The following is a 14,458-nucleotide window of genomic DNA, read 5'->3' on the forward strand; positions in this document are numbered from 1 at the left end:
AGGATGGTCGTGTCCACACTTGGCTTAGGGAAGTGGATTCAGACTTTTGACCTCCAGAATGGGAAGAGAATAACTTTACTTTGTTTTAAGCCACTCAGTTTATGATGATTTGAGGAGTAACAAGAAACTAATACGGGGAGAGGGGGCAGGAGGAGGATAGCCCCCATTCCCACTGGCTTCATTCCTTGGGCTGTGAAATCATCCTGGCTCAGACACAGGTTGAAGAGAGTTAAGGAAGAAAGGGGCCTGGAGGGGCTTCGAGCTTGACTCGGCATTGTGCCCAAGGCCAGCTGTGGCCACTGCTTCTGTCCCCACTCTGGCCCCTTCAGCTCCCTCATCAGAGCTGCATTTCCTCCTGTGCCAGGGCTCCCTGCTTGCTTTTATCGCTATCCAAACTTCTCTGGGAGGTGGAAAAGAAAAAAATGTGAGTGCAGGAGCTTCAGGCATTCTGAGGCATGCAGGGAACAGATAGGGATATTTATGGAAGGGACTGAAGCTCAGGCAGCGAGAGGCACCTGCAGCCCTCAGGCTTCAGACTGATTTCAGGAGAAAATGTCTCAAAGCCGCCCCTGGGATGCTGCTTCTCAAACATGGTCTGGTATTAACATCTAATTAATGAACATTAATTAACATTAGCCTCCTCGGTTTCCTCAATAAAGGAGTACCTGTCAGGGCTGGCATTTACCCAGCACGTATTACATGACAGGCACAGCTCCAAGAACTCTGCAGGTAGGGGAGTCCAAGGTCACATGGGGCAGGCAGCTGAGCAGGAGGATCCTCAGAGTCCAGGCTCTTGGCCAGCACACTGAGCAGCTTGGGACAGCTGGACACGAGGATACCCCGGGCCTGCCCCCATGCAATCAATAAAGCTGTTTTTGTTTCGAAAGAAAACTAAAGAACCTGGCTGTGGGGAGGCGTGGTGGGGAGGACAGGGAGGTGCACCGGGCGGCCTGGCTCCAGCCTTGGTGAATGCAGCCTGGCACAGGAAAAGGATTTTCTACCTTTGTCTGAAAGAGAGGGCTCTAGGTCCGTCATCTTGGTGTCTAAGGACCCTGTAGCTCCAAAACTTTAGGGTCCCGGGGAGTGCTTCACTTAGCGGCACTTGGTATGAAGGAATGAAGGAGAGGAATGGACCCTTTGAGCCAAAAGACAGCCACCAGTTTCAGATTTTCTTTTTTATCTCAGTGACACATGTGCTTCTAGACACATCTCATTCAATCCTCATGACAGCTCCTTCAGCTGTCTGCATTATCCATACTTTATGGGGACGTAAACCAGAGCACGGGGTCATATGGCCAGGAGGACAGAGCCCGGATGCTAACCAGCTATGTCCGACTCCACAGCCCAGGACCTCAACAACCACCAATATATCATGTCTTAAGAAAAGTTCCACTTTGGGGGCAACAGAAATTGAGGAATGATGCAGAGACAGATGGAAGCATCCAGAAACGAGGCTTCCCCTACCTTCCCTCCTCAGTCCTTCCACCCTCCTCGTCCAATCACAATGTCAGACAACTGATGCTCATCACAGAAAAATCAACGTGAGAACAACATGTGTTCCTTTGCTGCAGGGCTGGGTGCCCTCAGGCCCCTGTGCTTGATTTATCTATAATCTGATTTGGAAACAAAAAGGCCACACTGGAGAAAGGGGAACCCTCTTACACTGTTGGTGGGAATGCAAGCTGGTGCAGCCACTCTGGAAAACAGAATGGAAGTTCCTAAAAAAGTTGAAAATAGAGCTACCCAATGACCCAGCAATCGCACTACTAGGCATTTACCACAAAGATATAAAGGTAATAATTCAAAGGGGCAGATGCGCCCCAATGTTTATAGCAGCAATGTCCACAATAGCCAAACTGTGGAAAGAGCTGAGATGTCCATCGACAGATGAACGGATAAAGAAGAGGTGGTATATATACACAATGGAATACTACTCAGCCGTCAAAAAATGAAATCTTGCCATTTGCAATGACGAGGATGGACCTAGAGGGTATTATGCTAAGTGAAATAAGTCAACCAGAGAAAGACAACGAACATATGATTTCACTGATATGTGGGATTTAAGAAACAAAACAGAGGACCATAGGCGAAGGGAGGGAAAAATGAAACAAGATGAAACCAGAGAGGGAGACAAACCATAAAAGACCCTTAACTCTAGGAAACCAACTGAGGGTTGCTGGAGGGGAGGGGAGTGGAGGGATGGGGTGGCTGGGTGATGGACATTAAGGAGGGCATGTGATGTAATGAGCACTGGGTATAAGACTGATGAATCACTGAACTCTACCTCTGAAACTAATAATACGCTATATGTTAATTAATTGAATTTAAATAAAAAAATAATAAATTTTTTTAAAAAGGCCACACTGTCCTTGGAGACCACTTGGCCACGTGCTCTAAGTTCTAGCATCACCTCAACTTTGTGGCCCTGAGCTGGGGCAGAGGTGCCAGCTGAGCTAGCATCTCTCTGGCCTCCTAGGGGTAAAGGCTGCTTCACGTGTGGGCTGCCTGTGTGTCTCTTCCACGCAGATGCCGTGAAGCATCATGTTCTCGACCAGCTGAGCTGTCACGCCAAAGAGACAGACCCAAGAAGGGACACGTTCCTACAGTGCTGGCTTTTGCCAGCAGACATACCCGCACCGTATCTTTCACCCCGGCTTCCTCATGACATGTGTACGTACGCACAGCCTGGCCCGTCAGCTCCCAAAGTCAGTCCCGAACCCAGTCATGCACGTGAACTCACGTGGATAAGTGTCTAAGACAATGACCGGCTTTCCTCTTAGGGAGTGCTTTCTTAGCATGCTTGTCCATTTTGCTTCTGTCTTTGTTCTTTTATGTGAAATGAGGGCCAACTCAGAAAAAAAAAAAAAATGCTCGAACAAGAGAGATGCTTTAAATGGCCCAGTCAGAAATGCCTACAAAGTCACACCCATGCACACATGCGTGTGTATACACACGTGTGCACACACAGCAAATGCGTGTGTGCTGTGACAGGGAAAGATGGTGAGAGTGGCTGCACATCCTCATATCCAGCCCTAATAAAAGAAAAAGAAAAGCCTCTTTCATGCTTCGGTTTCTCTTACTAACGGTAAGGCTTAGGAGAATTCTAATTGGAAAAGAAAGGTTAGGGTTGGTATACCAGATAAAAGTGACCTTTAGCCAATGAGTGGTTTATGTTTTTCTGACTGTCTACAGAGAAAGCCTGTCTGAAAGGCAAGTGGCATTTTTTTATTTCTAATCAAGGTGACATTTATACCTTGAACCTTTCCATTTGACAGGTGCCAAGAAGCCGACAGAAAAGAATCTTTAATCAGTGATGAAATGATTCTCCCTCGCCACAAATACCCAGGGCGGGGGGAGCAGTTACAAATTAGAAAATGCCTTTTGAGGACCTACTCTGTGCTGGGCTCTGGGATCCAGAGGTGACAGGACAGATGAGCTCCCTGGCCTCAAGGGGATGAAGAGCCAGCCGGGACGTTGGACACTGAGCCATAATTACAAGTGTGATGTGTCCCAAAGGAGATGGGCTACCAGGGCCCATGGTAGGGGAGGCCAGGTAGGGAAGGGTCTCCAGACAGCTTCCCGGGGAAGTACACTGGGGCTGAGACTTGACAAGAGAGCAGAGGGTGGTAAGGTGGGACGTGGGAAGAGCTTCCAGCAGAGAGTGCAGGCTTAGACAGGAACAGCACTGGACGGGAAAGGGGCCAGCATGGTAAGGGCAGAGTGAAGTGAGAAGAAACTGGGGAGAAACACAGGGACAGCCCACGCTGAGCCTTACTGAGCACAGTAGGTATTTTGTACTTCATCCTGAGAAGCATGGTGCTCACTGAAGGCTGAAAATCAGGGCAGTGACCTGTTCATCACTTGGTTACCTGGGTGGATGATGGAGCCCGGCTGGGGGCACCAAAATGGTCCAGGCAAGAGAGGATGGTGACTTGAATTAGGGTAATCACCACAGAAATGGGAATGAGGAGGTTTTAGAAGGCAGAATAGGTAGCACTTGGTGATGGGTTTACTGAGTGAGATCAGGGATGGGAAGGAATCTAGATGCCTCTCAGGACAACGCTGTCATTCTTGGGGACAGGGGGCCCTGGAGGAGAGGCAGGGAGGGGGCTGGGGAAGAGCCCGAGTTTGGCACGGGCCATGTTGGACATGAGTCACCTGGGAAACATCCAAGAGGAGATGTCAAGAAGAAGCCCTTGGGACTCAGCAGAGGGTCTAGGTGGAGACAGTCAGAAGCCTCAGTGACAGGCATTAGCTGCCATTACAAGAAGAGCAGGGGCCTAGGAGGAGCCCTGCATCCCACACACAGTGCACCTGTTCCTGGCCCAGGGCTGAGAAGGGGTGGAAGGTTGAGGGGATAAGCAGGAAAGCAGGAGAGTGCAGTGTTATTCAAAGCAAGAAAGGCAGGTGTTTGGAAGGAGAGGTTGGGTAGCCATGTTGAATGAGGCTGAGTTATCTTTCTGAAGAAAAAAAAAAAAAGCAGACTTTGTCGCCTCTGGTTTACAAATCTCCCCACTGCTTCCAAGAGTCTAAACTCCTTACCTCAGGCACCAGGCCTCTCACATACGGCTGCCAAGCTACACCCTAGACTTCTCCCTGGCTTCTCCCCGGCCAGTGAAGTCTGTGCTATGGCCACACTGACGGGCCCTCTCTGGACACTGGTACGTGCATCCTCGCCCTCCCAGCCTTCATCCTCCCACATGTCAGCTCTTGTCGGGAGATCTGCCCTACTCCCACCCCATTCAGTCCACGGGGTTCTGAGGTCACCACGGCAGCCCTTGGTGTGGGGCAGGTGGCCCAGACAACGCTGATCAGCACTTTGATCTCCACTGAGCCACTGACTTGGGGAGGGGAGAGGCAATGGGACTGAACTGGTCTGATCAGAGTGAATCTCCAGAGAGTTCTGGTACAAGGCCTAATGTTCCCTTCTGGGAGCTCAGATCTGCAAGGATGCAGCCCCAGGAGTGCTGGCAGCCATGTGGGGACCATGGGAGAAAAGCGGACCTGAAAACTTGGCTAACACACGAGAGAGGGCAGAGCTGAAAGACGGGGCCCCTGGCTCTGGTGACACTGTTTGAGGCTCGCTTTAAGCTGGGCCGGAAGCCAGAGTGAATCTGGACTTTCGAGTTGTAGGAGCCAGTCAATGTCCTTTCCTTTTTGTTTTTGTTTGGGGTCAGGTTTCCTGTCACTTGTGACAGAATGGAATCCATGAATCCTAACTAACATAAACATGCTATTCCTGTTAGGTAGAGTGTTTCCTCGTTGCTCCACCGGAGACACTGAACTGTGCTTATCAGGGCAGTCTTCCTGGATTCTTCTGAGCTGTCATCCCTGCTCTGTCCTTCCTCAGAGCCTGGTGTTATCACATGTTCCCTCTGCTTCCCCAAAAGCCTCAGGCCAGGGATAAAGTCTTACTCACTTTTATATCCCTGACGCCTCACACATTGTCTGATGCATAAGAGTCACTTGTCAAATGTTTTCTGAATGACTCTCTGAGTGAATGAGTGAATGAGTGAACAAATGAATTATAAGCAGAGGTTCGATATCGAGATATAGGAAGATCCTGAAGACGGGGAAAATGGTTAAAAAGATGCTTAAACCAATGAAAAATTAAGTGCATCATCTCCAGTATTGGCCAAGTATATTTTCAAAAGCCATTATTTTAATTACGGAAATGGCCTCTCAAAAATGAAAAATAAACAAAGCATGTCCCTGGCTCCCGGATAGAATAAACTCGTGTAGCTATGTTACATCAAAATAACTTCACAGAATCTGGTATTCAAAGCTCATTAGGTCAGGCTGGCTGATTTCATCCCAAACCGAAACAGTCCTTGGCATCTAATGAGCAGGCTCTGTCGTTCGGGCCCCGGCCCGGCTTCAGGGCTACTCTGGGTCATCACTAGATGTCTCTGAAAGACATCCAGAGCAAGCCGTGGTTACCATGGTAACAAGCAAGGGAAGGGAAAAGCTGGCTGTCATCTACAAGATGAGGGTTGCATTCGGGAAGTACCGTCGAGCTGAGGAAACAACATGAGCCTTCCCTATTCAGAGTGGCTACTGCACATTCAGGGGCTGAACACAGAGCTGGCCAAACATCCAAGAGCGAGATACACAGAAGCCCGTTTGTCCTGGTCGCCAGTGAGGCTTTGGACTCCCCAAGAAAATGTTCCTAAGGCCCGAAACAGGCTGTTTATATTTTTTTAAGGAGTGTTTTCCAAATTAAATTTGGATTTAGCTTTTAATTGAACAGAGAGACACTTCTAAATCCAAATATTGTGAAGACGGCTTTCCTCTTTCAGCACTCACCACCTCCCACTGCTTTGTGCAGATATATACGTCTGCGTGGACATGCGTGTGTATATGGGGTAGACTCGAACTCACTGAAATATGCAGGGCATGGAGCTCAGTGCAGCACAGACTCAATGTATTGGAATCCTCGATTCGTGCTTTGAGTTTGAAATGCTTAAGAAAACGCTATAAAGACTTCATTTTTTAGTGACAAATTTCTAATGATCCAGCCACTCAATTCAAAATTAAAGCAGGCTTATGGATATTGAGCTGCTAATCTGGGGGTAATAGGGGCTCTCAAAGATGTTTCATCTGGTTTCCCCATTTGAAAATCTAGGATGAACCATGATTTGAGGCCCTTTGTTCTTCCTGTCAATAATCAGTTGTTGGAACTGAAGTGTGAAAGACCAGCACACAGAATTCAGGAAACCTAGTGCAAAGCCAAAAGGAGAGGAAAATGACCAGCAGAGAAGAGCTCTGAGGGACTGCTGGGCAGGTGGTACCTTATCTGATTTTCCTCGTTGTCCACCAGGAAGAACCAGTGGAACTTCACCACCAAGGGGCTGCAGTTGGTAATTGTTATGTATCGGATCACCTCGGTATCATTCAGGATACAGCCAAAATCCAGCTCCATGGTCTCAAAGCTGAGGTTGGGGTAGTTCACTTCTCCACGCAGGTTCAGGCTATCTACTTGAGGGTGCTCCATGTACTTGATTGCTAGAATTTCTTCTGCCACCCAGTTGTTCAAATCATTTCTGTAGGAAGGGTCAAATTTGACCAGCAAGTTTTTTTCTCCATCAATCTCCAGTTTAATAGGCTACAAACAAGATAATGGGGGAATTACTAACCTTTGTACTGTGCATTTCTAACCTGATCCCTGAAACACGACAACCAAAGTGATTTATATGTATTTATGTACCTACACACATGCAGATGCACGCACATATATATATACACAGGTTAGTATAAAATACATATATATCCACACTTCTTTGGTCCATAATTATATATTCATACTTATGCATAATCAAATAGCTAGTATATCTAAATCTATATAGATTCTATACTGTATCGATAACTATAGATATTTTATATACATATATGCACACACACATACATTTTATTAGTTGAAAATGAAAGCAAGGAAAATCTGGACAGGAATCATTTGAAGGAAGGGATTTTGGTAATAGTTGTGAAGTTATAAGGATTGAGGAGTTGCAAAAGGGAAAGTCTGCAATGAATAACTATTTAAAATACTCTTAACTGAAAATAAATTAGATTGTAAAATGCTCTTCCTAGACAAGTGGGAAAAATCCGTTGCTTAAGAATTTTTTAAAAGGCTTTTAAAGCCTGGGGGAGGGGCTCTGGAGCGGGTGACCCAGAAAGGGATGAGCAATTTAATTTCTTTACTCATGTCTGCAATTCTAACTCTTAAGCGCAGTGTTATCTACTTTCCGCTATTTTCTATTCAACTTAAAATGACACCCGGAAGCTTGACAGAGTTTGTTCAGTAGATTGTGTTTATCCTTTTCTCTCTTTGATTCAAATCCCCAGGTGTTCCTTGATGCCAAGGCCACTAGAACACTTTACCATACAAAGCCTGGCTACCAGTTGGCTTTTTCAGGAATTGCTCAATTCCCACAGTTAATCCGCAGGAAAGGCACCTCCTGGTTTTGCAGACAGTGCCCCGAGGCAGTCGGAGGCAGGAATGAGTGTTTTATGGAGCTCCTGCCTCTCCACGGAGTTTTTGGGTTCAGGTATTTCACTGTGCGTGCCCCTCAGTGTGACATGATTAGATGGCTTTGGTGTCTAAAGCCAATCACCTGACTCAAGAATCAGAGGGAGGGCAGTGACTCTTCAGCCAGCTAATCCCATCTGAGAACACAGCTGGCCACTTGGGCAGGTGGCCGGGGCACAATTTAGAACGCATTCTTTTTTTTTTTTTTTTTTAAAGATTTTATTTATTTGACAGAGAGAGACATAGCGAGAGGGAACACAAGCAGGGGGAGTGGGAGAGGGAGAAGCAGGCTTCCCGCCGAGCAGGGAGCCCGACGCGGGGCTCGATCCCAGGACCCTGGGATCATGACCTGAGCCGAAGGCAGACGCTCAACGACTGAGCCACCCAGGCGCCCCTAGAACGCATTCTTGCGGACGGCACCATGTCTAGCACTTGCGATTGCAATGCCTACTGTTGCAGTATCTTCGAAGATTGACTTAAATGCTTTCCCCCTCTTTGTTGTTTTGTAGAAATGATACACATCTGCAGAAGTCTGCATTATATGTAAAAGCACAAAGAGGAGAAAGGAGAAACTCATCTACAATGTCACCACATATTATTTCTCAGAGTTAATATTTTTTAAACATTAGTCCAGACAGAATGGATGGATAAATACAATTTTTACAAAAATGAAATTAGACTAATTTATTTTTTAAAATGTTTGAGTTTTTCCTAAAAAAAAAAAAAACCTGAAAAAAATATTCTTACACAAGAGATATTAATCCTAAAATCATAGACTCAGGAGCCAGACTGCTTGGTCCAAATCTGGCTTCTGCCAGTTACCAGGTCTGTGGATTTGAGCAAAGCTGCTTAGCCTTCCTAGACATCAGTTTCTCCATCTGTGAAATAGGGGTAATAACAGTCCCTACCTCTTTTTAAGAGGACGAAATGAGTTAATATTTATGTGATGTGTTCAGAGCAGTGCCTGGCACATGGTGTATGTATGGTATATAAATGCCAATTACTATTATTATCCCTTTATGATCAAGAAAAAAGATGGTTAAGTATTAAGCAGTTCCAATTTAGACAATAGCTTACCAATGCCCACCTGTAAAAAGGGAGGAAATATCAACCCTCTTATGCTCCCTGCATCTCCCAGTTTTTATTGGCTGTAGTGTTACTTTTTATAAGTAGAGCTTTCAAACATTTTGTTCCCAAGTCATAACCATCAAAGTCGTGTAGTCTCAGTTCTACAGCTGAACGGGCTCAGTGCTTCCTACCAGTCTTTCCCTGATAGGGTTTTTCATTGTTGAGTGCCTTATTCGGTTCTTCTCCTGAATGGCTGTATTTCTTGGCAAACGGGTTTTTCACCAAGTTGTCTGCATGCTGTGTTCACTGATTCCTCGCGTTCTGAGAGTGTCTGTCTGTTGTCTTTACACTCAAAGGACAGTACCTGGGTTGCTCTTTCTCTCAAAACTCTGAAGTCATTGCTCCGTTGTCATCTGGCATTAAGTATTATCATGGAGAAGTCCGTGGTTAGTCTAAACTCCTCCCTTGATGGGTCCCTTCTTTTCTGCTTAGAGGCCATAGAACTCCTTGATTATCAGTAAGACCAGGAACTTCACTAAGATATGTCTCCCAGTTGAATATTCCATAACGTTCTGTCCCAGGACAAGGTATGGCCTTACTTTAAAAAATCTAAACCTCTTATTCAAGCCAACTAGTTCCCCTCCCCTGAAGTAACCAAGGTTACAAGTGTCTTGCTTATTCTTGTGGAGATATTGTATGAATATAAAATCACGTTCATATATGTATTTTTATATTTTTTATATATATTATAGCATATTGTGCATTCTTGTTCTGCAATTTGCTTTTTTCACTGGGAGATCACCCATCAGTGCATATGGAGTTGCCTTGTAGCTGCATTTTATTCCATCATAAAATTCTGTCAACAATGATTTAACCAATCTCCTATTGATGGAAATTGACTCCCAATCTTTTGCTCTTGTAATCAATATTGCAATGAAAATTCTTGTCTATATGTTATCTTGTATAGCTTAAGGGTAAATTCCTAGCAGTAGAATAAGTAAGTCAAAGGGTATGGGCATTTAAAATTTTGATGGCTGTAGCCATATCGCCTTCTGATGTATACCTTCCACAACACTGGGAGTTTCCACATGCCCTCCCAACGCAGAGCACTATCTGATTTTTGCCCTTTGCCAATCTGATAGGAAAAAAATGTGTTTCATGGTAATTTTAATTTGCATTTCTTCTAATGTGATTAAAGTTGAGCACATTTTCATATGTTTAAGAACTGCTTTGTTTTTCTTTCTGTGAACTCTGTTCATTTCCTTTGCCTATTTTTCTATTGGGCTGTTGGTATTTTTCCTGTTGATTTGTAGGGGCTCTTTATTTTTTTAAACTATATGTATGCTTTTATTAAAGTTACACATGCAAATCATATGAAAGGTCAGACCATGCTACAAGAGTTACTACAAGAAACAGTAGTTCCTGACACAACCTGGCATCCTAACAATCTAGAGGCTGCCATGTCTCAATTTGTAACATAGGGCTGGTCCACAGAACAGCTTCCTTGGGCAGAGAGGGGATGATCAGTTGATGGACATACCCTAAACACCAGGAATTATCCTAAAGGGCCGAAACTCACACTAGAAACATTAAATTTCCCCTGATCAATTTGATCAATTTCTCTGGGAGAAGAGCATTTATCTTTTTTTTTTTTTTCTTTAGGTCTTGGGATAAAAGCCTGCTGCCCATATTTTTTGTGTGGAGTCAGGTGGGACAGCTGTCTAGTGCACATGGAATCCCTCTATTTCCAGTCCTCTCCTCACACTTGCTGCCTTTGAGCTTGGGCTACTTAGGCTGAATGACTCCCCCATCTTTGCAATTTCACTGGAGAATCTTCTAGAATGCAGGTTTTTGTGTCTTTTTGTCAACCCATTCCATCCTCATTCTATCTTCTAGAATTTGTTTAAATCTCTCATTATTTAGTTATACCCATCCTCTTCCCCCTTTATTTTATTGTTCTGGGCTTCTTTCCTTCAGAACATTTCTACTTCTTTCTTAAGGTTTCAGGAGGGACAAGAGAGTGGGTCTGATCTACCACCCAGACTGAGAAAGCTGTTCATGTCTGAATTTTCATTTTGTCATCTATTTGTTCTCCTCTGCTCTGTGAGTTTAGTCTTTGTCTCCACTTAGAACACTTGTATCTCATCTTTAAGTTTTTTAAAGACAGGCCATATCATCTATCATTTATTTGAGACTATAGAGAACAAAATTTATACTTTCAGTCTTCTTCCTTGTGTAGGTTCCCTGGCAGTAGGTTTTTCTTCTGGCATTGTTCTTCTGCCTCTTCTGCCTTTTATTTCTCTATTCAAAGATCTTCGCTGTTTTTTTCCCAGCTCAGGCTTGAAAGAAACCCACTAAAGAATTGTGAGGGAGGGGAGTGTGGTAGTGCAGTTTACAGCCACCATTTGGGAACTGTCTGCAACCCTCTCACTAAGCAGCTCTGTCCCCTCTCTGCCCCCAAGATCCATCTCCCTGAGTTAGGCTCACAGCAAATCTTCAGTCACAGGCTCCCTCTTCTGAGATCTCACTATCACTGCCTGCCCTCTCTTTCTCCTTTATACCACTTCCTCATGAGCTGTCTCCCTAGACTGGGAGGCTAACCACAATGGTGTGTGGATTTGGTTTCTCTTTCACTCCTTCCCTACAGCTCTGCAGTGCCACCTGCCCCATGGCCCAGCCATTTCCATTGGTGTCCTCATGCCCAGCAAAGGATCACAGGGGTGATCTTGTAGGGATGTTTAGAGAATACTGCATCCTGTGTCAGGCTGGTGGCTCTGTAAGCTCACAGCCTCTTCCCTCAGCGCAGTTCAGATTTCTTAGTATCTGGAGATGGGCTCTCTGGTCTAGGGACTGGGTTTTAGCTATTTCCCTCTTGCCTAGAATATGGAGCTTTGGTCGGATTTGAGAAAGTAGAATTAAAAGATCTCTATTATCATTAGTGGGAAGTCACTGTTTTCTAAAGATTCCAATGGGCAGGAATGAAGGGTCATCATAATGAGCCAAAGTTCTTACACCATTAAATAACAGTTGATTGACATTGGAGTTTATGACATTTAAAAGTTTCTGTATTCTTTCCTCTTCATTTCTTGAATTCTATTTGTCTGGACCGAAATTAGGTAGTATACTGACATTATTCTCTTCCTTTGTCACACACACAACTCTCCTAGGAGCTTGTTAGGACAGACTTCTGTCAACTTACCTCCGGAGTTAATGGCAGGGGAGATTTATCAGTCTCGCAGATAAAGAAGGGTCCGCTTGTCGAGAGTAACACATTCACGGGCAGGGTGGAAATGTTCTTCATGACCAAGGGCTGGTAATCAGGTTCCAGGATAGTGTTAGGTTTCTGCAAGAGGAAAAAGAGGAACGCGAGTTATGATAAACATAGTAAGCCTTTAGCAACCAAAGTCTCATCTTCATTGTTAACAGCAGAATTAGCTTTCCCCTGCCCTTCCTTGCTCTCTGTCTCTTTCTCTGTCTTCCCCCTACCCTTGAACAGATTTAGATAAATCATTTGGAATTTATAGTAGTGGACTACTGAAAAGTGATCCTACATAAGCCAGAAAACACAGATTAGATTTCTTACTCTCTTGCTGCTAGGGTAAAAATACCTATAAAAGCCATGCCTCTATAGTATTATTACTATAGAAGTTTCCAGTATCATAAAACAAAATCTAATAAATTAGTGATATCTTGTAGAAGAACCCGTGCCTCATTATATTGAACAAAACATTTTCCTTATTCTATGCTTAAAATATCCAGTTTGTAAAAATTTATACATTTGCTATATATTGTTATATTGACAAATGCTCATAACTATTTCTTGTACATTATTCCTGATAACACTGGGATAGTTGATTTAGAAGCATCTTTTCACTTTCTTAGACACATCAAATTTAATTTTTCAACTGGAGAAAGCATCAGAAATGGATCTTTAGCTGAACATTTTTCTCATTCTGATGTCGGAGTCACCATTATTTCTTGTGTGCTTTGGAAAGGGGGTCCTTTAATATCAGCAGGAGGCAACCACAAGCCTCAATCTCCGGTTTCCAAAGACAGCCTCCCTCCCATCGTTCCCGTAACTCTAGCCTGCTTTCACCAGGCCTCATTGTTTTGCTTTGCTTTTTCTCCTTGTTCCAATTTCAGTTAAATCCTTCTGACTCTATATTTTGGTCAGACTCTGTCTCTACTTCTTTGTTCAACCCAGTCTTCCTTCTGCTGTGGTTCCCGGCTCCCCTGGCTCTGGCTCTGAGGAGCTTGGGGAACCAGCGCCCGTGGTGTCTCTGTCAGTTTGGGCTGCTGTAACAAATGTCATAGACTGGGTGGTTTAAACAACAGACATTTATGTCTCATAGTTCTGGAGGCTGGAAAGTCCGAGATGAAAGTGCCAGCAGATCCGGTGTCCGGCTTTAGATGGCTGGCTTCTCACTGTGTCCTCACATGGCTGAGAGGGAGATCATCTCTCTTATCTCTAATTTCAGGGCACTCATCCCATTCCTGAGGGTTCTGTCTTCATGACTTAATCACCTCCCAAAGGCCCCACCTTGGGAGGTGATTGGGGATCATCACATTGGGGATCATCATCACATTGGGGATTAGGAGTTCAATATGAATCTGGGGTTGGGGAGGGACACAAACATTCAGTCCTAAACAGCCCTGCCTTAGCTGTACTCCACGGGTCCCCAGTGAACTCGCAGAGTTCTTTCAGGGGTTCAGTCTGGCACTTGCCATGAAATGCCAGGCATTGTTTCCCTCCCTCTAACACGGTAATCCGGTACTGAATTCACCTTGTATTAGCAGATGATATACTACAGTCGGGGGGAAGGATGAAGCAGCGCTTTTGGGCCATACAAAGGCTGTCCTCCCAGTGACCTTCCTTCAGGCCGCTGTGTCACCGCAGGAAGCTTTGACGCGAAGAAGCCATACTTGGTTGGTTTTGGCAAGAGGCCATTTAGAGGTTAGTGATGAGAAGGAGACGAGGCACACAGAGCCATTCTATTTTAGAATGACCCCTTCTCTCTGGGTTGTTTGTCTCCCCAAATATCAGGAGACATGATTTGCTGCTGGACTTCATGAAGCAAACTGGCTGCTACTTTCAGTTGACCTTTTCAATTCCACAGAGATGTGGCTTCATCTGTGTGGCTTATGAATGGTATCATAATTATAAAGTAGATCAGATCTGAAGAAACGGTTATAGAAAAATCCTTCCCATCGGCAGGGCTGGTGTCATTGTAGTCTACCGTCCTAAATCAGATCTGCTACCTCGAGCCCCAAATGAGACAGGACGGATAACTGGGTGTTATGTAATTAAATCAGAACACCAACACCAACAGGCCTCTTGTGCATGCTGGGTAATAAAGTCGCATT

The 14,458-nt window shown here is 44.8% G+C and overlaps 1 protein-coding gene across 1 annotated transcript in view; it reads right to left on the reverse strand.

Moving 5' to 3' along the window:
- Positions 1 to 14,458, reverse strand: part of HYDIN (HYDIN axonemal central pair apparatus protein) — a 363,815-nt gene that overhangs the window by 140,389 nt on the left and 208,968 nt on the right. The window contains exons 22-23 of the mRNA XM_078062394.1: positions 12,294 to 12,437; positions 6,792 to 7,105 (exon numbers count right to left, since the gene is read on the reverse strand). Coding sequence (XP_077918520.1) covers positions 6,792 to 7,105; positions 12,294 to 12,437 — 458 coding nt within the window. The remainder of the gene's footprint in view (positions 1 to 6,791; positions 7,106 to 12,293; positions 12,438 to 14,458) is intronic.

The sequence above is a fragment of the Halichoerus grypus genome, chromosome 15 (assembly GCF_964656455.1).
Source record: "Halichoerus grypus chromosome 15, mHalGry1.hap1.1, whole genome shotgun sequence".
Classification (NCBI taxonomy): Eukaryota; Metazoa; Chordata; class Mammalia; order Carnivora; family Phocidae; genus Halichoerus; species Halichoerus grypus.